The 24,472-nt window shown below is 37.9% G+C and overlaps 1 protein-coding gene across 3 annotated transcripts in view; it reads right to left on the reverse strand.

Annotated features, from left to right (window-relative positions):
• The window catches only part of LOC149567754 (glutathione S-transferase zeta class-like), a 141,747-nt gene that overhangs the window by 2,217 nt on the left and 115,058 nt on the right, over positions 1-24,472 (reverse strand). For 2 of the 3 annotated variants that reach the window (XM_089821016.1, XM_089821014.1), the window contains one exon: positions 23,590-23,649. The exons of the other annotated variant lie outside the window; for it this stretch is intronic. In XM_089821016.1, the coding sequence (XP_089677142.1) occupies positions 23,590-23,649 (60 nt within the window). The remainder of the gene's footprint in view (positions 1-23,589; positions 23,650-24,472) is intronic. 3 annotated transcript variants of the gene reach the window in all.

Raw genomic sequence — 24,472 nt, forward strand, 5'->3', positions numbered from 1 at the left:
TCCATAGGCAAGATATCACATAGGATTTGTCTTTATAGTCCCCTATCTCAAAATTAACACATGCTTGTTCATCTACCATAACATGCTGCCCCTTATTTAACCATGACACTTTATATGGATAGATGTGAGGTAACCTTTTCAATTTTAACTTATCTACTATTTTGAGTGAAACAAAATTTTCAGTGGAGTTAGAATCTACAATTACCTTGCATGTTTTACCATAGGCTTTGCATTTGTCCTAAATAGTGACTTCCATTGGAACAGTTCATGATTTCAAGGCACCTTCAACAACGTTCTTCTAGTCATCAAAACTTTCCCCTTCATGAACTGGTCCTGCCCTTCCAATAACAGTCATTTTCTTGTACTAATTGGGTTATTCTTTCTCCCCAGCCTTGAAAATTTGAATACGAGGCTTGTCTCTCTGGACATCTTCTTGCTGAATTCCCTAACTAGTTGCAATTATAGCATCTTCTAGTGAAAATGCTAGTACCCCTGTCCAGTTTTCCAAATCTGCCCCCTATTGGGTCTTCTTCCTCTATAGCCTCCTCTGCAATTAGACACCTCACTCTTTTCTTGTTGATTGGACTCCTCATTGCCTCTACCAAAATGATTCTTTCCTCCAAAATTTCCTCTTCTTCTAAAGTTCTTTCCCCCTCTTCCTCTACTATTTTTGCTCTCCATTCCTTCTCAACTTCTCTTCATCCCTTGTTATTTCACAATTGGAGGGTCTTGATGCCATCAAAGAACAGCAATCCATCATAGCAGCTAAGCACTCCTCTCTTGCATCTGAAACCAAACTGAAAATCAAGTCTTGGGCCTCTCTTTGTAATAACACAGATTCTCAACCTCTGGCTAGTATTGACAAAATGGTACAAGGAAAGTTTAAGGATGAAAGGGTGAGACGTGTTTGTGAGCTCAACCTGAGGGTTCATGGACTTCCCTCTATTCATGATCCTCTCGTAGCTGGACGCTCTTTCCTTTGTGATCAACTTGGTCTTACCGACATCACGATGGATAGGTGTTGGGTTGGACATGGTGACATACTATTTATTAGATTCTTTTCACTTGCAAATAGGCTTCGGGCTCTCCGTACTAAGAGTAAGCTATTTTCTCTTCCTTCCAAGATCTTCTTAAACGAAAGTCTCATGAAGGCTCAAGTTGTAGAGCTCAAACACGCTTAGGGTATTGTTGCAGAAGCAAGGTAGGCTGGTAAATGAGCAATTATCAGAAATCTAAAAGCAGTTATTAGAGATTTCCCCCCAGTGGTTGGGTAGAGAGGCAGGCCCCCAAGGCCAAATGACGGTCCCACCAACAGTCAGACAAGAGGGAGACCCCCACTCACTCCCTTGTTGTTAACTGCTGGAACGGTAATGGATCTTTATGGTCATTACCCGGTCTTCTTCATGATGTTGTGGGATCCGCAAATATTCTTCTTATATCTGAGACTCATGAGAGTCCTATGTGTCCTCTTCTAGGTGTTACCAGTTCCATTTGTAAAGAGGAGGTTTGTGTTTCTGGGGGGGTACGGGGCTCAGGTGGTGTAGCTTGTTTGATTAAGATATTTTCAGTAGCACTTATATTGTACACTTAGACACATTTGCCAAATTTATGTGGGTTCGCATTAACCGTGTCACCATCAAAGAGATCTTTATTTGGCTGCTTGCTACTTTCCACTGGCTTCCTCTCACTATGCTATTCATGGTACCGATGACAGAGATCCTTTTATCGATCTTTGTGAGATTATTTCACAGTTTGCTGCTAAGTGACATTATTATTCTCAGGAATTTCAATGCGAGAACCAAAGTCCTACAGAGTCCACTTTATGATCGTAGCTCAGATTCCATATGCTCCACCGAGATTGATCCAACTTCTTTAGGGCTTCAGAGGTATTCTGAGGATGCTCTTGGGCCGTTATCTGTTTATGGTAGACATTTGTTGCCGCTCTGTGAGTCTTCTGGCATTGTGATCTTGAACAGTCTCTCCTGCTTCCCTGGTTCTGAGCTCTTCACTTGTTGGCCTCATTGTGGTGGTGCTAGTGTTGTGGATTATGTTCTTACCTGTCCATCCTTCATCCCTTGCATTCGCAATTTCACCATCTTGTGCCTTCCTCTGGCGGACCATGCTCTCCTCAATATTCATTTTCGCCTCTCCCCTCTTTTTTCGCCCCCTCTCATGTCACCTCATCATTCTTCTGTCACTGCTCGCTCGCCCATTCGCTTCCGTTTTCTCCATGGTGATTGTGAGCTTTTTTTCCGCTCATCTATTGAGACTTCTCAACCCTTCATGCTTCTCAAAGTTGTGTGAGGCCACTTCCATGTTTGACTTGCTTGCGTCGGCTATCCTTAAGTCAGCCACCCTTTCCATTCCTCATCACCCTCCTTTGCCCCATTGCAGCAAACGTCATAATACCTCCCCTATGAACCAGTGGTTTGATTTGGACTACAAATCGTTCCGTCACTTTATGCGTTTTTCTTTTGAGGTTCGCTCCACTGATTTTGCTTGCATTCGCTCATCTTATCGCCACGTTCTTTGGAGTAAGAAGTGTAACTTTGCCGCTTCTAAGTGCAAATCTCTTTGCTCCATGTTGATCCGCATTCCCCAGCTCTTTTGGCACACTCTTTTCCCCCATAATTCTCCTCCACCCTTCACTCTCGACTTTCGCTCTCTTGCCTTGCACACCATGGCTCCTTATGACATTCCTAGGAAGCCTTCCATCCACCCCTCTTTGCCTCCTTCTGTCTGCCTTTTCACCCCCTCCCACATTTATTAGGTGATCAGATCCATGAAGTGTAGTAAAGTTGCTAACGAGTAGGGTTTCCAGGCTGAGCTTTTCAAGTTTGGTGCCTCAATTCTGGACCCCTATCTCTATATTCTTTTCAATAGAGTGATCCACATTGGTTTTCCGACCTCCTAGTCCAGGCATCTGATTTATCCCATTCACAAGACCAGCCCTGTCTCGGATCTGAGGAATTACAGAACTATCATGATTGCACACACTTTTGCCAAACTGAATGCAACAGCCCTTAACGCTATGCTTTTTACGGAGCTGGACAGGAAGGTTGTAGGGCTAGAGGGCAGGCTAGTTTTTGGGCTAGTTATCAAATTGTGCATCACATCTTCACCCTGTGGGCTATTATTGAGGAGGCCAAACATAGATCGAAGAAGGTTTATTGTTGCTTTGTTGACTTCCGAAAGCTTTTGATTTTGTTCCTAGGGTGGCTCTGTTTGAGAGACTTAGAGAGGTTTGTATTTCTGAGATGTTATGCACCACTATTATGAGACTGTATGAGACTGTGGTTGGCAGATTCAGGACTCCTAAGGGCTTCTCGGATCCGATCCATAGCACCATTGGGGTTAAATAGGGATGTCCTCTCTCCTACTTTGTTTGGATTATATATTGATGAGCTTGAGAACTTCCTCCTGAAGTCTTCTCTCCCAAGGGATGGATGTTATCTTCATCAGGTTCTGATTTCCATCCTTCTTTTTGCGGATGATGTGATTCTCCTTGCTTCCTCTCCAGACAAGTTACAGAGACTTCTTGATAGCTTGGCTTCATTTTGCGATCAGCGACAACTTATGGTTAACTTGGGTAAGACTCGGGTCATGGTCTTTAATTGCTTAAAGACCTCTCATCTTCACTTCATTTTTCAAGGCCAGGAGATTGAGATCACTTCATCTTACACTTATCTGGGGGTTATGTTTTCTGGTCCGCGTTTCAGTATGAGACCAGCTATTCAGCCTAGAGTTAATAAGGGTATGGGTTCTCTCGCTTTGCTTGAGAAACAATGTTTTAGATATCACTGCTAGGATACCTCGTCCCAAGCTATCTCTCTTAAACTCTCTTGTGAGGCTGATTGTTCTTTATCGATCTATGGGTTGGGGCCCTTCTCTTCTTAGCTCAGATTGTGCCTCGATAGAGCAGGTTCAGACTTTGTTTTTGAGGTGCATCATCAGTTCTCATAGGTTTACTCCTCATAGTGTCATTTTGGTGGAGTTTGGTGCTCATCCTTTCAGTCTCGCGGCCATCTTTGATTTGGTTTGGTTCCTTCATCACCTTTGTGGGTTTGTGGATAATATTAGAGACCATGACCGATACTCATATTTAGCTTATTGTTCGTCTGTTTCTACTGCGATTGCTGAGTCTGGTTCTCGTGCTCACTGTTGGTATGCACAGGTTTCTTCTATTGTTCATCCTAGCTACCTTTCCAGGGGATGGTCTCACGCCCTACGGATCTCATTAGGTTCTTTTAGAGTTGGTTCTCACCGTCTTCGGGCTCAGACTGATCATCATATTGATAGTGGGGAGCAGATCTATATGCTCTGTACTTTAGGAGAGGTGGAGACTAAGACTCATTTCCTTTTTTGATGCCCTAAATACTATGAGATCAATGGAAGATTCTTCTGTCTGTTTTGGGGATGCTTCTCTCTCTATGACTTTTTCAGCTATTATGATTAGAAATGTCTTGCACTTTATCTTCGTCAGGCCACTATGCTCCGTGCTAACACGATCCAATCACTGCTTCCACACCGGAAGCTCATCTACTCAGCTCACTACTGCCTATTTTACACCATTATCTCCTTTACGTGCTGTAAAAAGGCATTCTATCTCTATTAGATCTACCGGGCTTTCCAGATGTGTCAAATCCCGTTCCGGCTATTTGCACCAGCGACACTCCTCTACGAGTGGCCAGAGACAGTACAGTGCCTCTACACATCGGCATGTGTATCATTCAGTGGCTGATTCCTTTTCGCCTAAGAATGACTCATAGTCTCTCTTAGTGTTTTCTCTGTCTCTCTCTTTATTTGTTGTTGCTTTGGTTTTTGTCATTTATTTTCGGACACCTTTGTGTGTTCCTGCTGGTGTTTGCCTTGCTATTGTAATCTTTCAGTCCCATAGACCTTTTTGGTCTTTTGTTGGACATCAATATCATTATCTTATCTTATCTTATCTTATCTTATGGCCAATTGGAAACATTCATCTAGGTTTCATGGAAATGACATGATCATTTTGTCTTGTTTATTAAAACCTCAGACCATTTAGGTATCTTGCAACTAGATCCTTTTCATCCTCTAAATGATTAGCCTTAAGACTCAACTTGTGAAACTCCTCGGCGCAAGCAGCCACATCCATATCCTTTTGCCTCAAATTATGTAGTCTCCTTATGAATTGGACCTCATAATCTACCAAGATGAATTTTCCCTTAATCAATGTTACCATCTTACTCCATGAACTGATCAAGTTCTTAACCATCTTAACACTTTCATAATGAGTATTTTTCCACCAAACCAAAGCAGATCCCTTCAATCTTGTCTTTGAAAATTTCACCTTCTTGTGTTTCACAATCTCCCTATACTCAGAGAAGTTCTCCATGGCTTCTATCCACTCCATTCAACATTACACTCAATGGGGGACCACCTACTTTTGGTTCAGTCTGAACTGCCTAAGTGTCTATGAAAACCTTCTAATCCAGGGCCAATTCTAGAATACTAGCCCTTACCTCCTTTACTTCTTTATCCTCATCTTCTCAATCCCACAAATTCCTTCCTTTACCCTTCAGTTTCCTAATCTCTTCCTCCATTGTGGCTTTCCACTCTTCTCTCATCCTTTGCTCTATCTCTATGAGCTCTTGGAACCGATCCACCTTCGCTAGACATATTGTACAAGCCTAACCTTCAAGCTCTTTTGCTTGCATTCATCAACCAAGTAGCTAAATTGGCTCAGATACCAATATGATGCAAAGGGCCTAGATTACTGTTAGTTTTTATCCAAAATCTCACCTTCCCATACTGTCAAAAGGTTATGGTCTTTCTATTTATTTCCCTATGTTCACCTCCTAGGGGCCCTACTCAAGAGCAACTAAACCACCTTTTAAGAGTTTCTAACTCTTACTCAAACCATGACCTTTCCTAGAGGCTCCTTGTAACCTAGCCCTTGCCAAAGTCATGATTTCCACTCTATGTATGTCTTGGGATTGTTGTGGGTGTTTCTCATCCTATTAACATCCTATTGCAATCATTCTAGTCCCTCTGATTGCATCTAGGGTCCCTCAAGACAAATGTTTGCCAACTTGGTCTAATAGAAGATCTAGCTGAATTAGCCCTCCAACCCTTTCTTTTTTGTCACAACTATTGTTTCCCAAAACCACAAATTGGAAATCCAAGAGCCTACCACTTCTCCACTAGGATTCCACAATCAGTTCTGGCCAACGAACGGGAATACTTCTCGATTTTCCTACACTTCAGGCTCTGCTACACCTAGGCAGGTAGACCTTCTCCTCGAACCTGATCGTTTGGTTAAGAGCTTTTTGTAAAGCGAAATTAAGCTTTTGGAGTTCTTCAGTTGGCAAAGTCCTAGAACTTGAAAAGTGGAACTAGATGCTGAGTGTTTGAATTGTATGAATTGTATAAGGTTTTAATAATGGATCCAATGCTTGTAGAAGGAATATATAGATTTTCTAACTTCAATAATAGAAAGACTAGTGCCTCGGCTCATCTGGGCAATAGAGTCAACTTCAATGAATTTTCACGTACAACTTTATAATGTTCCATGCACGTATACTATCAACAATTAAATAATCAAGATGCGAAAGATCAAATATATATGCAATCTTAAATTAGTCCAGATTGAACTTTAACTCCTCTAGTAAAGAGACAAATTGGACATAGATACGGAAATGATTTAATAGTTCACAATATTTGTGATGATCAAATTTAAAATGCTAGATGACTGTGTCCACTTATCCGACATTTAAATTGTATATAGAGTTCTAGAAAATAATTACAAAGGACAATTCGCCTGCAGTTTAAATCTCTACACCTTTAATAATAAATAAAGAACATTTTATTTTATTATTAATAAAATAATAGAATTTATATTACAAAGTCATAATGAGCCCCTTATTCCTCCATACAATAAATAAATATAAAATACTCCTTTAGGGTCTATGAATGTTCTTTCGAATATGTCTTTTTCATTGTATCTCCCTATTTATATCTTAATAATAAGAGAAGGTGACTTTTCAAACTTTAAAGGTTGTGTTTTCAAAAATAAATCGCGGCTTCTCATAACACAATTGTTTTAATCATAATTGATTTCAATCTTTTTAATATATCTTTCTTTATTAGTAACTAGGCAAAGATCCCAACAAAGCTGCTCCCGATGTTTGATGTTTATTATTGATTTATTCATTCTTCTCATAGTGCATCGTATTTTCCTTAATCTTAATAACCAATCAATTTACTGATGTGCCAAACTTCTACAGTGGCTGTGGTCTTTATCTGCTAAATTATTTTAATCTTTTCTTCAAAATTCAATCTCAATCGCTGCTTTCAAATAAATCGATGATATTTAATACTCAGCTGCGGGCTTATACACCTTGCCCAATTTGCTCTCTCTTCTCGCACATGGTATCTTGACATGGTTTGTAGTTGCTGCTTGGTATATGCGTCATTTAAAGAAGTATTTGCGTGTTCCTCCTTTGTTTGTATCCCTCCGATGCCAGGCTTGTGTTGGATTTTCTGTGCACATTGACTACTCTTGGTGATGTGTTCACAGGATTTGTATATGAAACTGTTGCCACATCTGGATTCCTCTCGAAAATTGACTTTCCCGACTTTGCCTTTGATCATAGTTCATATGCATTCATGCACCTTTTTCTTTTGGGGGAAGATGTGTATTCCAACATCATCATTGTGTATGTATTATGCACTTACACAAGTATTCTTATACAACCGTGACATGGCATTTATTTTGATATGGCAAAAGCTAAGCCTTTAATCTGGGCATATTGATTTATCCACTACCAACAACCAAGGTATCGGGCTGCCAGGAGATTGCACTTGCACTTGTCAATCATTATCAATGTATATATCCATTACATATTCTTCTGCAAGTTCATTTTGATGCTGAGCACATATCTGAGTTTCATTGGCTCTCTCATCGACTAGAGTTTGATATCACTGATACTATATATTTTTACATATTCTTTTCTCAAATTGTATCTCATTAGAAATAGCAGGAACCTGTATATTCCTCAATCAACCCAGATTAATTACATCCATGTTAGTTGTTATGTAATTTTTGCTTTAAATTGCATATGATAACATTTACTGTCTTTGCTGATTATGTTGTCCTTCAGATTATAGGTATTCACTGTATTTGATCCAATTCACTCTCCTCGTCCTCAAACTCAACAACACCAATATCATAGTTAGGAACCTGCCCAGCAGCAGTTGCCACACCTGTCCATGTCTTGCCAGTATCTTGGTAATCAGTAATGAGCTTACTAATAGAAACGGGTTGTGCAACATGCTGAGATGACAAAGAATTGAGAAGTTTCTCAATTTCCTCCTTATCAAGGCTCTTAATCTGCTCATTCTTTAGAACTGCCAAGACTTCATTAGTTGAACCTCTCAAGATGCCCTGTAGTTGATCATTGATCTGCTGTTGTATAGTATTGAGAAGTTCCTCATAAGCACCTCTAGCCTCATGTAAATAGCATCAAAGAATAGACAAAACAATCCCTTCTTGGACTTGCCTTACAAGAAAACATAATATCTATTTATTATGAAGGATGTAGGGTCATCTTTATACCCTTGGCATTTATTTGCAACATTTTTGTTCAAATGGAGGCCCTAAAATTAGGGCTCCATCAACAACTACTAAACTTCTTGAACAAGGACATAGTCTAAAACTAGATCTAGATACCCTTTTGGCCCTTCTTTGCCATAGCACAAAATTGCTTCTAAGTTTTATTGTTGACCCAGTCAACCTGCATACCACCAAATTAGGCCTAGTTAGTGGTTTAGGAAAAATTTCTAAAGAAAAACTTTCACCAGCTGTCTTTGCCAATGAATCCAACTATTGGAACATGTCTACGTATGCTTAAGGGGTCTTCCCAAACACTCTTTAAACACCCTCTAATCAGATTCCTCCTACAACTCAATTTGCATTCATTCTTGGCTTGTCACATCCCTTATGCGAAGCCTAGGGAATCATATTAAAAATGGGAGCTTCGCTGCTTCCTCCCTCTACTCTAAATATGTTAAGATAATAGTAATGAGACTCGCCGCGAGTCACATGAGTCACCCGAGTCAGCGAGTCGGGTTACCCCTGCCAGGTCAAAATGACCCGTGACCTGACCCGCCAAGTCATCAAATATTTTATATTTCTTTAAGGCATTTCTATTAATATACCCTAGCTCACTGAGTCACTGCCAAGTCATGACTAAGTTCAAGCTAGGTCACGAGTCCAATTGCCCTTGCCGACTAAGAGTCAGGTCTGAGTCTCGTTACTTTGGTTAAGATACATAATAAAACCTACATTTCCCAAGGAATTGGCTAGATTCCACAATTAAATGTTAAGGAATTGCTATTTTTGTCCAAAACCTTAGGGTTTCCAAGGGTTTCAGACCAGTTTTGGGAAATTGAGTGGATCTTGCTTGTTCTTTCACCAAATTGAATCAGACCAAGTGCAATTGAGAGTTAACACATAGAGCTACACCTTCGTAATAGGTTTTCAATGCATTCAATCAATAGGCAATTACAAACCGAATGATAAATAGGAAATTGCATGTTTGTATACAATGAAACAACAACAATAAAACTTATTCCCCCTTAACTCTTCAAGTTACATTGTTCTTTGTCCATCTTGTTCTTATAGACATTCTTCATAACCGATGCCAACTGAATTTTGAGCTAATTATTCGTCGGGATGCCTAATTGCAAGTTTTGGCAACATCGACAATGTTGTCAATATTGTAACTTTGCAACATTTTTGCAATTTTAAAACTTTGTATGAATCTCTTATGCAAAAAGGACTAGAACCAATTCCAACAAATTACAAATGATATATTTAGGCCTCAAACAATGTTGGACTCCTTATTACATACCTAGGATGGCCTTTGACCATATTTAACCATCGAGGACCTATGACCTTACAAGCAATTAATTGGCTCAATAGGCCTTATTACATCCTAGCAGCCATAAATTGGTCACTATTGTACCTTATTACACCCATGGACATCTAGAGACATCCTCATTTTCCTAGGCACCCTACACTACGAAGGAACGCCTCAAGCTCATCAACATAGATGCCAAATAAGGTAGGATAGTGAAGGGAACTTTGCTTCACCCCAGTGGTGCCCTTGATAGGGCCCTAAACCTACCTGCCATACTCTCATACAATCTCATGATATTCGACGATTCGTTAGAAGAATCTTTAAAATCTCAATGTATCAAAGTCTTTGGAAAAGAGTTGCATGAGGGACAAAATCAAATGCTTTGCGAAAGTCCACAAAGAAACAATAGACTTTTGCAAAGTTGTGTGAGCCTCCTCAATAATAGCCCATAAAGTCAACATGTGGTTTATGGTCTTAAAGTCTATCTAGAAACTAGTCTGTCCCCCCGTACAACAATGGCACCGATCAAGCTCGCTAGAATGAATAGTGTGTAGCACAGTGGAATAAAGTTTTGCAAAAGTGTGCCCAACTATGATGGTCTTGTAGTTGTCAAGATCCAAAGCTGGCCCAACCTTGTGGATCAAATGAATGATATGCCCTCACCAAGAGGAGGGGAAGCCGGTAAACACTACCCTCTTGACAAGCATAGTGAGGAAGGAACCCAAAACTGCGATACCAAGTTTGAAGAGTTTCACTTGGAACCCTTCCTCATCCGTCACCCTATTATTGTTCAAGGATTTGATTGTCTCCCTAATGTTGGAGAAGCTGAAGAGATGGCAATGGGGTGGAGGAGTGGGGCAGTAGGGGGCTTGGCAATGAACTAATATGTTGACCAAGTTCCTTCCGAGGCAAAATATATGGAAAACTTATGAATTTTACTATTTTCACAAAAAACTCTTATTCATAATCTACTTCACTAACTCTTTGTGCAATCCTATAAGGGTCGCAGAAGAAGGCTTCAACTTCCTACCACTACTATCTTCTTGTTAGGTTGTAGGGGCAATAAAACCAAATCTCCCACTTCAAAGCTTCTCTCAGCTGTGACTTTATGCATAAATCTTTTTGTGATCATGTGCACTCTAAAGGTTATCCTTTAGTGACTTGAGAATATCTCAACTCTCTTCAATCCAATCCATTGACTTAGGAGCTTTGCACATTTTGAGATAATTGCAAAAATCTAATGAGGAATAGGACATGATAACAAGATGTGAAATTTCTGGTCCTAATGAGAACAAGATGTGAAATTTATAAATAAGTCTTCCTGTTGTCCCCAATTTCGACATCACAAAATTGAGGCAACCCTATGCAATTTTCTAATGGATTTGTAGGTGTATCCTCTAAATTTTTGCTGCTCTAAATGATGAGTTACAACTCATCATCCTTGAATTGTCCTATGATTATGTTTTTCATGCATCCTTTATGAAGGTTTGCGTCAAGCTTATCATCATCTTTCGTGTCATTACAAGTTGTTCTTCCCTGATTGCACGAACCTAATTTTTCTTAGTTACCTATTCGCGAAAGGAATCTGACTCAAGCACGTGAATCGGATCCATGGATTTGTGATTTTTTTTTCCCAATTATGATTTGCGAAGGATTCTGTATATTTATATAAATATATATATGCATTATATATACTAAAAAATGAGAGAAATATACATAATTCTAAAACTAAATCATTTCAAAGTATGAATTTATGATTCTAAATCATTTCATAGTATGAATCTATGATTCTGGTATGAATCTATGGATCAAATCCATAATCATTATAAGAAAAAAAAGGGGAAAAAAACATTAAAAAACTAAATTCAAAAAAACTAGAAGAATCCGGATGAATCCAGCCATAGATCCAGATCTGGATCCAGCTTCTTGGGCACGAATCCGGTAACTAAGTAATTTTTAGCAACCCTTGAGATATTTTTTGCATTTTCTCTGTTTTGTGTTTAGGTTTTGGTTTTCTTTTGTCGAAGATTGATTTCATTTAATTCTGCTCATTTCGAGTTATCTTAGGCCTCAATCAAAGTCGTCTATCAAAAGTAATTATGGAACTAAGCATTCTACGAGTGGGGCTTTTCGGCCCGACTCCATATCCTTATTCTTTGATTAAAATCTCTCATTAGTGGTCTTTTTGTTGGCAAATGCATTGTACAAAAGGTGTTATTTACATGTTAGATGGATTTAAAAATCCATTTTTAAATTTCACATCAAAATATGTGAGACTTCAATGAGTTTTTAATATAAAGGTCGACTTTTTAAGTCACATTATATATTTCCTTATTAAAGCTTAGATTACATGTGAAATTAAACATTAGAACCTATATGCAATTAGAAGTGAGGATTTTTACATGCAGACTATAAAAAAGATGATTATTACTTCTAATCATAGTTCCGAGAATCGCCTGAAAATCGCTTGAATCATTGGTTTGGCGATTCGATTCAGGCCAGGCGATTTTTTTGGAGCCGCGAATCAACATGGCCGATTTCTCACCATGAATCGCTTGAATCGCCAATTCAGGTGATTCATCGCAGAAATCACCTAAATCGGTAGCAAAAATCGGTACAATGGAATTTTGTCAAGCAGTTCACATGCTTTGTGACCCCTGTTGTATTAATACTGAGAGCAACCCTCACAGATTTGAAACACCAAATTCATTACAGGCATGAATTACCAATCTCTAAAACAATGTAATGTCCTCGTGTGCCAAAGATGGAAGTGAGAAATGTCGAAGATGATTCCCCAACACAGGGAACACCAACTTCATTGTTGATACAGATATCCAATCTTCTAACTCTGTGTGATGACTACGAGCTAGAGATAGGTGTGGCTCATTCCATATGTTCATCGAGACTTCCAGCTTTTCCAGCAAATGCTTGGAGACTGTCATATACAGATGAACATTATATCAAACAAATACCATGCACGTTTCTCTGTATTAAGGATGTATGGAAAAGGAATCTTATATATCCGTGGTTTGTATTTCTCCTTTTTAAGATGGTGTTTCCCCCATTTGAGAGCCTACAACAAGCATTTGATTTCCCTCCTTTGAATGGCACTTTCCAAACGGATTATGTCAAACAGTCGGTAGGATCATGAATCACCACTATCACACGCAAATATGATCATCTATGTTTTCACTAGGCTACTTTGAGCAATGATATCCTATCAAAGATGTTACTTTGATCCTAATGTCATATGGATCTTCATCTTATATACATTCTATGATTTGAATAATTATGATCATATGATTTCTATTTACTTCAGCTATAGCCTACAATTTACATTTTATGTAGTCACATATGTGATGGATTTGTAATGTCCCAATTCCGTACATGACATACAGACAATCCTTCTCTAGATAATTTAGGCAACCTGATGAAATACGCACGATGAACTGGAAACTGGCACAGTGGAGTGAAGAGGCATACAGATGCCAAATTGCCAATGCATGCATGTCGTACGGTGTGTAGGGGTGCTAAGTGGTGCTCGGAAGTGGGCCATACGACTATACTGGTGGCCGTACGGTAGTGCAGTATGGTGGATGTTGGCTGCCACATAGGAGAATGGACTAGGCCATACGGTATGTTCCTTGTGGCCATATGGTCTGTGAAGCTGGTCCGTACAGTGGTGAAGCTATCCGTATGACGGGATTTGTTGGGCGCGCTATGGATGGAGATGAAGCCGTACGATGAGGGAATAAGGTGTGAAAGAAGTCGTACAGAGGAAGTACGAAGTGATATGGATGGTTGGATGGATGAAGGGGAGGTCGTACGGTTGGTAGAAGATGAAGGAGATGAGCGTGAACCATACAATGGGCAATGGAATCCCACGGAAGATGAACCTTGTGTTGGAAGAAGTGGATGGTGTATGGGTGGAGAGTAGAGAAAAGAGTCCTTGTAGATCCGAATTTGTAAAGAGAATCCAAACAATAATAGAGATTTGAACACAAACGATCTTCAATTAATAATTGCCAAAGATGGTGCTCCGACTTGCCAGATCCGAGCAGAGTATTACATGCAACAGAATAGGGTGAGGGTTGAATCCCACCAAAACCACATAGGCCAAATAGGGAAGATCTTTCACTTCCGAAATGGTGAACAATCTAGAACTCCAATAGGAATTTGCAGTACATAGAAAACATTCCAAAAGCATACCTAAAGACTACCTATAAGCCGTGCTTAAATACAAGTCGAGAAAACTTTCCGAGGGTGTACAAAGATAGCCGATAGTGACACAAACTACGGAAACAAAACAAAAATGGGTCCGAGATACATTAAATCAATCGGCCCCGTTACAATAGTTTGATAAATAATTTATTTTATAACAGGAACATTACAATCCTCCCCTTCCAAATTTTGCTTGTCCTCAAGCAAATGGAATTTCGGATGTTGGAGAATGTGCTCGCCCTGCCACGTCATGCCGTCCAAAGGTAGGTGTCGCCAGCGTAATAAGTATTTCTTCACAGTGTGGTTCCATAGGGTCTTTTCACGCACTTCGATGATCTCAGCTGGTTCCAAAATGAGCTTTCCTTCTTCATTGAGTGGCAAAAGGTCGGTGGCAACTGTGACATTTTGCCCTATGGCTTTCTTCATACAAGAAACATGGAAGACATTATGAATACGGCTACCCTCCGAAAGTTCTAACTCATAGGCAACTTCACCAATGCGGCGAGTTACACAATATGGGCCATAGAATCGAGGTTTCAGTTTTTCTTTTCCTTTCTCCTTCAATGAGGATTTTCGATATGGCTGGAGCCGAAGATAGACCAAATCCCCTACTTCAAAACTCCTCTCCATTTTGTGTCTGTCGGCATACATCTTCTGTTGATTTTGTGCCCTCTGTAGATTGTCCTTCAAGCATCTCAGAATGTCCTATCCCTCCTGAAGCCAGTCCCTCGCCCTTTGTGTGCGATTGTCACCCAAAACTGTGTCGATGAAGGAAAGGAGTTTGTACCCGTACAGCGCTTTGAATGGTTCCATTTCGATGGACATGTGGTAAGTGGTATTGTAGCAATATTCCCCCAGATGGATCCATTTGACCCACACTCGTTGTGCCGAAACATAGTTCCGAAGGTAACCTTCGAGCCATTTGTTCACAATCTTCGTTTGTCCATTTGTCTGTGGGTGGTAACTAGTACTTGGTGACAATTTTGTCCTTGCCATCCGAAACAGTTCTGCCCAGAAGATATTGATGAATCGCCCATCACAATCACTGACAATGTTCCAGGGTAACCTGTGTAGACGAAAGACTTCTCTAAAAAATAACTTCTTTGAATGGCGCTTTCCAAATTGATTATGTCAAACAGTTGGCAGGATCATGAATCACCACTATCACGCGCAGATATGATCATACTTCGAGCAATGATATTCTATCAGAGATGTTACTTCGAGCCTGATGTCTTATGGATCTTCATCTTACATACATTCTATGATTTGAATCATTATGATCATATGATTTCTATTTACTTCAGCTACAGCCTACAATTTACATTTTACGTAGTTACATATGTGATGGATTTGTAATGTCCCAATTCCATACATGACGTACAGACAATCCTTCTCTAGATAATTTAGGCAACCTGATGCAATACGCACAAACTAGAAACTGGCACAATGGAGTGAAGAGGTGTACGGATGCCAAATTGCCAATGCATGGATGTTGTACGGTGTATAGGGGTGCTAGGTGGTGCTCAGAAGTAGGCCATACGGTTATACTGGTAGCTATATGGTAGTGCAGTACGGTGGATGTTGGCCGTCGTACGAGAGAATGGACTAGGCCGTATGGTCTGTTCCTTGTGCCCGTACGCTAATGTGAAGTTGGTCTGTACGGTGGTGAAGCTATACGTATGAAGGGATTTGTTAGCAGTGCTATGGATGGAGATGAAGCCGTATGATGAGGGAATAAGGTGTAAAAGAAGTCGTACCAAGGAAGTACGGAGTGATATGGATGGTTGGATGGGTGAAGGGGAGGCCATATGGTTGGTAGAAGATGAAGGAGATGAGCATGGGCCGTACAATAGGCAATGTAATCACATGGAAGATGAACCTCGTGTCGGAAGAAGTGGATGGTGCATGGGTGGAGAGTAGAGAAAAGAGTCCTTGTAGATCCGAATTTGGGAAGAGAATCCAAACAATAATAGAGATTTGAACACAAACGATCTTCAATTAATAATTGCCAAAGATGGTGCTCCGACTTCCTAGATCCAAGCGAAGTATTACATGCAACGGAGTAAGGTGAGGGTTGAATCCCATCGAAACCGCATAGGCCAAATAGGGAAGATCTTTCACTTCCAAAATGGCGAACAGTCCAGAACTCCAATAGGAATTTGCAGTACATAGAAAACAATCCAAAAGCATACCTAAAAACTACCTATAAGTCATGCTTAAATACCCATCAGGAAAACTTTCCGAGGGTGTACAAAGACAGCCAACAACGACACAAACTACGGAAACAAAACGAAAATGGTTCCAAGATACATTAAATCAATCGGCCCGTTACAATAGTTCGATAAATAATTTATTTTATAACGGGAACATTACAATCCTCCCATTCCAAATTTTCCTTGTCCTCAAGCAAATGCAATGCCGGGTGCTGGAGAATGTGCTTGCCCTCCCACGCTTCGTCGTCCAACGATAGGTTTCACCAGCGTACCAAGTATTCTTTTACAGTGCGGTTACATAGGGTCTTTTCACATACTTCAATAATCTCGGCCGGTTCCAAAATAAGCTTTCCTTCTTCATTGAGTCGGAAGGTTGGTGGCAACTATGATGTTTTTCCCTACGACTTTCTTCAAACAAGAAATATGAAAGACATTATAAATACAGCTACCCTCTAAAAGTTCTAGCTCATAGGCAACTTCACCAATGCGACGAGTTACACGATAGGGGCCATAGAATCTAGGTTTCAATTTTTCTTTGCCTTCTCCTTCAATGAGGATTGTCGATATCACTGGAGCCGGAGATAGACCAAATCCCCTACTTCGAAACTCCTCTCCATTTTGTGTTTGTCGGCATACATCTTCTGTTGATTTTGTGCCCTTTGTAGATTGTCCTTCAAGCATCTTAGAATGTCCTGTCCCTCCTGAAGCCAGTCCCTCGCCCTTGGTGCGCGGCTATCACCCAGAACTATGTCGATGAAGGAAAGGGGTTTGTACTCGTACAGAGCTTTGAATGGTGCCATTCTGATGGATATGTGGTACGTGGTATTGTAGCAATACTCCCCTAGATGGATCCATTTGACTCACGCTCGTTATTGTGCCGAAACATAGTTCCAAAGGTAACCTTCAAGCCATTTGTTCACAATCTCTGTTTGTCTGTCTGTCTGCGAGTGGTAACTAGTACTTGGTGACAATTCTATCCCTGCCATCTAAAACAGTTCTGTCTAGAAGATATTGATGAATCGCCCATCTTGATCACTAACAATGTTTCGAGGTAACCCGTGCAAACGAAAGACTTCTCTAGAAAACAGCTCGGCAACTTGTGCAACCTAAAATTCTGAGGGGATGGAGAAGAAATGTGCATACTTTGTCAACCTGTCAACTACCACGAAAATACAATCCTTTCCGTTCACCTTGAGAAGCTTCATTATGAAATCCATCGAGATACTTTCCCACTTATGTTTTGGAATTGGCAACGGTTGCAGTAACCCAACAAGCAAAGTATGTTCGGATTTGTTCTGCTAGCAGACTGCACACTCTCTTACATACTGCAACACGTCCTCGTTTAATCCTTTCCATGACAACCTCTCCCGTAGACTTTTGTACGTCTTGAGGAAGCCTAGGTGTCCTGCCAATGGTGAGTCATGTACCTCCTTCAAGATTTTTTGCTTCAATTTAGATTCAAGCACTAGGAATATCCGACTCTTATAGTAAATGATGTCATCTACTACTCGGTACCTGTCATCCTTGGTGATGCCATCCATTAGCTTACAGGAAAATGTGTTTTTGGAATATTCTACCAACAATTGTGCTTTCCAATCAGCTGAAATTTGGGTTAGTAAGCAAACTATGCTTCCTGTAGAGAATGATAGTCAGGAGGACTCTAATTTTGATGCCATGGTGGCAGAGGCACAATAAGAGCAGCAGTTTGCTTTATTTTTCTATGTTTTTTTTTCTATATTGAACTTGAACATGATGATGATACATTGGTACTTTATGGGAGCCCACTAGCCTTTAGCCTATAACTTTGAGCATATTTAGATTTTGCAGATTTTTATAATATTATTCACTGCTAAACTTATATTTAAATATTTTTGTTCACATATTGATATGCATATTGACAATTGAGTACTGAAATCAATTATTATTTCCTAGATGGCATTCAAATGTTGTATGTTATGGTTCTTTGAATCTTTAGTGTTTAAATGACATGCTTTGTGCTTAGTTTCATATGAATAACATGTATATTTGCAAATTTCAGTGTATATTTTAAAGTTTCTCTACATATATAGCTGCCCCCCTCCCCCCTCCTCCCCTCCTCCCCAAAATTGCCTAAAACATTGTCGTCTTGAAAACCTGTCCCCCGTTGTCCTCGTCCCAAAATGTGGGGGAACTTAGGTCAAAAAATACCACTTTTGGTTTACATAAGTGAAAACTCACTTAAAACATGTATTTGCATGTTATAATAACATGTGAATTGATCTCAAAAGATCATTTAAGTGGCAATTTTAAAAAGGTATATGTAATAGGTTTGAAAAGCTCCACTTAAATCCATTAAAACCATAAAATGAACTTATATGTGCAACTTGTGTAAATGGATTCAAAATCTCCACTTATACTGATTTAATAAGTTTCAAAAAATGCAAAAGAATATTAAAACCCATTATACACATTAGAATATGTTATTGCATTTAAAAAGTGCACTTTAATGATGTTGGGACTTATGGTTTATTGGAAGTGGGTTTTCATATAGTGATTTGCATGTTGATATATGCAATGAATAATAAAAACGCCACTTAAATGCATTTAAGATGTCTTACGTAATCAAATTTGATATTTAACTATAGTTTTTAATAAAGTAACATGAAAAATAGTTTTGAAATAGGCTATTTTAATAAAACATTAAAAACTATAGTCAAATCAACTCAAAATGAGTTGAAATTTAAAAGGACCCCAAAATCCACTTTGAATATCAAATATAATTTTATATCATACTTTCACCAATAAAAAGCCCACTTTTATGAGGTTTTTTAATTGAGATATGCAATTGTCCTAAAAAAAACCACTTTTCCCCCTATAACTTGAGCTAGACAACTACGATTTTGACCTAAGTTAGCTCGAAACGAGAAAAATTCCAAGGGCTATTCACTTAAGGAAAAAATAAGATTAAAAACTATTTACAACACAAAGAAAAACAAAGAAAAAGATGCAAAAGTTTGACAAAAAAAAAGAGTTTGCAATCAAAGAAGAAAAACTCTTACTAGCAAACAATTTGAGATTTAACTCAACAAAAACCTTCAAAAAGAATGCAAACATAACAATTCAAGGATAACGAATTGTTCCATGACACCTTATTGACACATTAAAACAAAGAGTATGCCTACGGATCCATAAGAAGATTGCGTAGGGTTGCCCCAATTTTGTGAAGCCAAAATTGAGGACAACAATTTGACATTCAAAGCCCATTTTCGAACTCCTTCAATCAAGAACAGCAAGTTGGGCATGGTTGCAAGTAATTTATATGTGATTGCAAGAAAAAATCCTATCCTTTTGCATCCCTCTCCATTTCCAGGTTTGAATAAGTCTTGTTTGTTTTTGTTATCATGCATTTTATTTCTCAAAGATCTACACTTGTCAAGAAATCAATCTTGAATCGAATATGCATATTTAGCAAGAAGATATAGTCAAAATCCTCGCCTACATAACTTCCCATTTGAGATCTTTTGCTAAATTCAAAATCTGTTGGATTTGATACATATTTTCTCCAAAGATCTTGAAAAGATTGTTTCTCTTGCATTTCTCAAGTTAAAGTAATTTTTCTTTGTTATTTCTAGGACTTTTTTTCAAATTTGTATATATTTTTTTACTCTTTTGAATACAAGTCTTTCATTTTGTTTTCAGATTCGCATGTTTTTGTTTTTGTTGTTGATTTCTTCTATTTGCCTCTCAATTTTTCTTTAAGTTACATATGGAAGAATTTTGTTTGTCTTGCATATGCAGTCGAGATTAAAACCCCTGTTCTAAGTGCTGAACTACTCCAAAGAAGCAAGCCACTTTTCCATCATGCAAATGCAAGTTAAAAACCCACTTTCGAGTGCATAACATATACTTTTCAAGCTTTTTTCAGGGCTGCAAATGGACATAAGAATCCTATTTTTGAGCTTTAAGTCTTTGTTGGTTAACTTGTAATGGGGCATAAAAACCCCACTTATCAGTAAATAACCTTCCCATTCGTATATATACACATATATATCTCACTTCTTTGCTCAAAGCTTGCAATACATTCATATGTTGTGCTCTCAGAAAACCCTATTTTCCAGCTTTTCACCCACTGAAATAGCTGATTTCATTCACTTTTCTCCACCCTTTGTTTCTCAAAAGCCTTCAGCTCATATCCTATTCGCATACTCTTCCAAATTTGTAACCTTCTAGGTTGAAAGATCATGTTATGGATTTTATGGTAACTAAAGAAAATAACAAGGCAAGAATAACCACACGATGGAGTCATACAAAGAAAGGGATGAGTTATGAGAGTGATGGAGAGCATTGAATGCTTTCAAGATAGAGATGGAAAGAAACACACATGGTTTTCCAATAACCGTCATTATAATGCACAACAATCAAGGATACAGATTCATGTTCCAATTTGAGATGCTTCTACCAAACTTGAACACATCAACCATGGATCAATTTATAGCAACATGAAGACCAAAAAAGGATGATGTAGTAGAAGTCATGTCTTTCCAGATGGTTGGTTATTTTCAAATGTAAATAGGTGTAGTCTTGATGAAAAAATTTCATGTAATTGGGTAACAAGTTGTAATTTCATGTTATAGTATCACATGCATAGTTGCAACATGTAATTAGGCTACAAGTGCATTAGGCTTTGTAATCCAAAATAAGACAAAGGTAGTTAAGGGTTTCCCCTTCTTTCTCCACCTTTTTATTAGCCCCGTACCTATAAATAAAGGAGGGTGCTCATTATAATTTTTATGTTTTGGAATTGCAAGAAAAATTTGCAAATTTGTATAAGCACTCTAGGACTTTGTGCTTGGTTGTAAGTTAAATTTCTTTCACTAAAAGAGGTAGGTTGTTTTGAGAGTTTGTACCAATCCAAGTTGTCATGTGATAACATCTTGACTTGATTGTAAGTTATGGCACTTGTTGAAGAGGGATTTGGGTTCAATATTGTAAGCTATGAGTTGCATATTGCGTTTGAGTTATCATTCTATTTGAAGTTTGAAGATTTTGTGCTTCAAAAGGAAGAATTGTAATAATTGATAGTGTTTGTAATTACTTAGAGCTGAAGACTTTTTACTTCAGTTGTAAGTGTTTTTATTAAATTTGTGACCATCCATTAGGAGATTTTGTATCTTATTGGTTATTCTAATTGAATCCTAATTCAGGATAGTCTCAAGAGACTTTGGGTTCTTGTATTTATTCCACCAGATATAAAACAGATTGTTGTCATTGGTGTTGTTCGTACGCCAACACTCAAGCAAATGATATAATCGTAACAATAGTCACTTTGTGTTAAAATTGAAGTTGTAGCTGTTTGCAAATCATCCCAAAAAAAAGGAGGAACCGATTAAGAAAACTGCCATTTTTGTAAATTCAGTTAAGTTCTTGTTGAAGCCACACCTATATTAAGACAATAGCCTCCCCTATTTCTAAGAAGAGAGCGAAATCTCACGAGATGTTGCCTACAGTCACAATTTTATAAGTTGTGGTCACAGTGACTTGCAAAACATTTAGCCAACACTTTTGTAGACCTTCAAAGTCTGCTCAAACTCTACCAGACAAACTCGACATGAAATTTGTCATTTTTATGGTGAATTTGAAAATTTGTGGCAAGACCCAGACCAAATTTGGCCAAAAAAGTATTTTTAAAGGGTTTTTTAAATATCTTTTAGTCAATCCAACACTCCACCCTAAAATACACCACTAAAAGGGCCAAAAAGGTAAAACATGTGTCTATTAGAATAAAACATTAATATATATAGTGGTGTATGTTGCTTTATTGTTAGCATAGTTTTTTATGAACTTATTTGTTGCTGCACGCACACACACACACACACACACACACACACACACACACACACACACACACACACACACACACATACACACATAGATACATACATATATATAAACATATGTGTTTGTAGGGACAAACCCAAAAAAAAAAAAATTTATGGACAAACTCAAAATGAATTCAAACCTACCCAAAAACAAAATTGAACAAATTTTAAAACCACCCAAAAACAATTGAACAAATTTTGAACCCGAATCTGGAACCCACACTTGAACCCAAATCCGAACCGGAAACTTTGAATTTTTTCTATAAAGATTTCTTTGTGATTTTTTTCTATTGTTTGAGGATAAAATCCATTTTTGTAAAGATCGTTTTAGATCCCCAAAATGGTATATGCATCTACTTTCTTGGTGTTCAATATTTGTTGTTTGGGTTCCAAATTTTAATTATGGTTTTGAGGTATTCTAATATTGCATTGATTTTCAAATTAGTTGATTTTGTGGTGTGGATATATAGAAAATTAATAGTAAAAAAGTTGATGCAGTTCCAATTTTTACATTTTTGTGGATTTTCCATAGTGCAAAGTTGTTGCCAATCATTTCCAAATTCCGTTTCTATTATGTGTTTCAATAATATTGTGGAGCAATGAAATTTTATTCAAAGATTATTTTTTAATAATTTATTATATAATTTCATTTGCTTTTTCACAGAAAATATTAATTTAGCTTTGGCAATCTTTTATTCATTTTTCTGAGGATTTTTTATTTGTGAATGGATGGCTAACTCATTTTATGGTTTAATTAATTAATGCTTAAAGGCGTCACAATCTTTTTTGGGAAGCTGATAAAATTCTATACCATATTTCTTTTCTGGACATTAATGGAATAAAGTGTATCATTAAATTATTGGTTGTGTTCAAAAAGTAACACCTACCAATTCATTATGGAGTGGACCAATTTAATGAACTACTTTATTCTCCACAAAAGTAAAACAAGGAAGAATGAACTAAGGCTTCTTGTACAACCTTCTCCATTCTTCCAAAAATATCTTTGTACATAGAACTTCCCCCTGATCCAATCCTACCCCTTTTAAAACATGTCAGGTCCTGCTGCCTTAAGGAGGGTTGCAAGAAAAAGATATGCACAACACAGAAAAGGACAAAAATGCACCCAAGGAGTAATTAATCCAAAAAAATCAATGGTATAACTACAAGTATTTTTTATATTAGCTTAATTCAATTTAAGGAAAACTTCCAATTACCTATTATATATCATCCTTTGTTATTCCAACACTTGAGAAACAAAAATTATGCCACACAAAAAATTGGTTACATTTTACATATTAATTAATAAAGAGCAATGCATGCATGGCCATATGTCTGTGTATATAATGTACCATGATTAGATTAAATAAATATTCCAAGGGAAACAAGTTGAGTTATTACCACATCGACATCAAAACGTTTTGCTGCACTACAGACTTGTGGAGCAAGGAAAACATCTGCCTGCAGAGTATATAGTACAACCTCTTAGTAAATAATTCATCAAAAAGAAATTCAAGGTACCTTTATCTAGCAACTTATCTGTAGTGAAAATCAGATATAATCAACACAATGTCACAGCTTATTAAATAAATTGACATAAATACACCTTTCTATTATTTCATAATTTCTATGTTTTTTCATCACAATCGCTCTTTTGTAAGTCGCTCTTTTGTAAGTCCTACAAGTGTTGCACCTTTATTTTTCCTGCACATTTTTGTATTAAATTATATTGGTTATGTTTTGTACTTTTTGTGATCAACATTTAATATCAATATGATTATATTATTATGAGACATGATATTATTTATAATTTGAGGTAATATGATATTTTCAGTTTTGTGATTCCATTATGAGTATGAAATGGTAATGACGATATTAGCTGTATCAATCTTAGTGTCCGACTTTAACTTAATTATGAGATATATTTAAATCATACTTTCTTATGTTGCAACTTGATTATGCTAAAGATTAGAGAATCATTAGTGCAATGTGATTTTCAAGAGACTTTTTGTCGCTTGCATAAGTGTCTGTATTTGTTGGTTATTATCATAATCTAACTACTTGGCAAGTCACAAAGTACTATCAAGTATGTTTTCATGCTAATTTTTTGCCAAAAAACACTTGCCAAGTGTACCTAAAAGTTAGTGACAAGTACTCAGAAAGTCCATGAAGGTCTATGTAGTCTTTAAAGTCTTCACTTGGGCTTAGTGGCAAAGGTTTTCCCCTCGACCACATCTGTAATGTCCCCATTTTTAGTAGGTTCCTGCAAGTCGCTTGGCCAATT

Source organism: Cupressus sempervirens, chromosome 3 (assembly GCF_028749045.1).
Source record: "Cupressus sempervirens isolate cs-2001-9-10 chromosome 3, ASM2874904v1, whole genome shotgun sequence".
Lineage (NCBI taxonomy): Eukaryota > Viridiplantae > Streptophyta > Pinopsida > Cupressales > Cupressaceae > Cupressus > Cupressus sempervirens.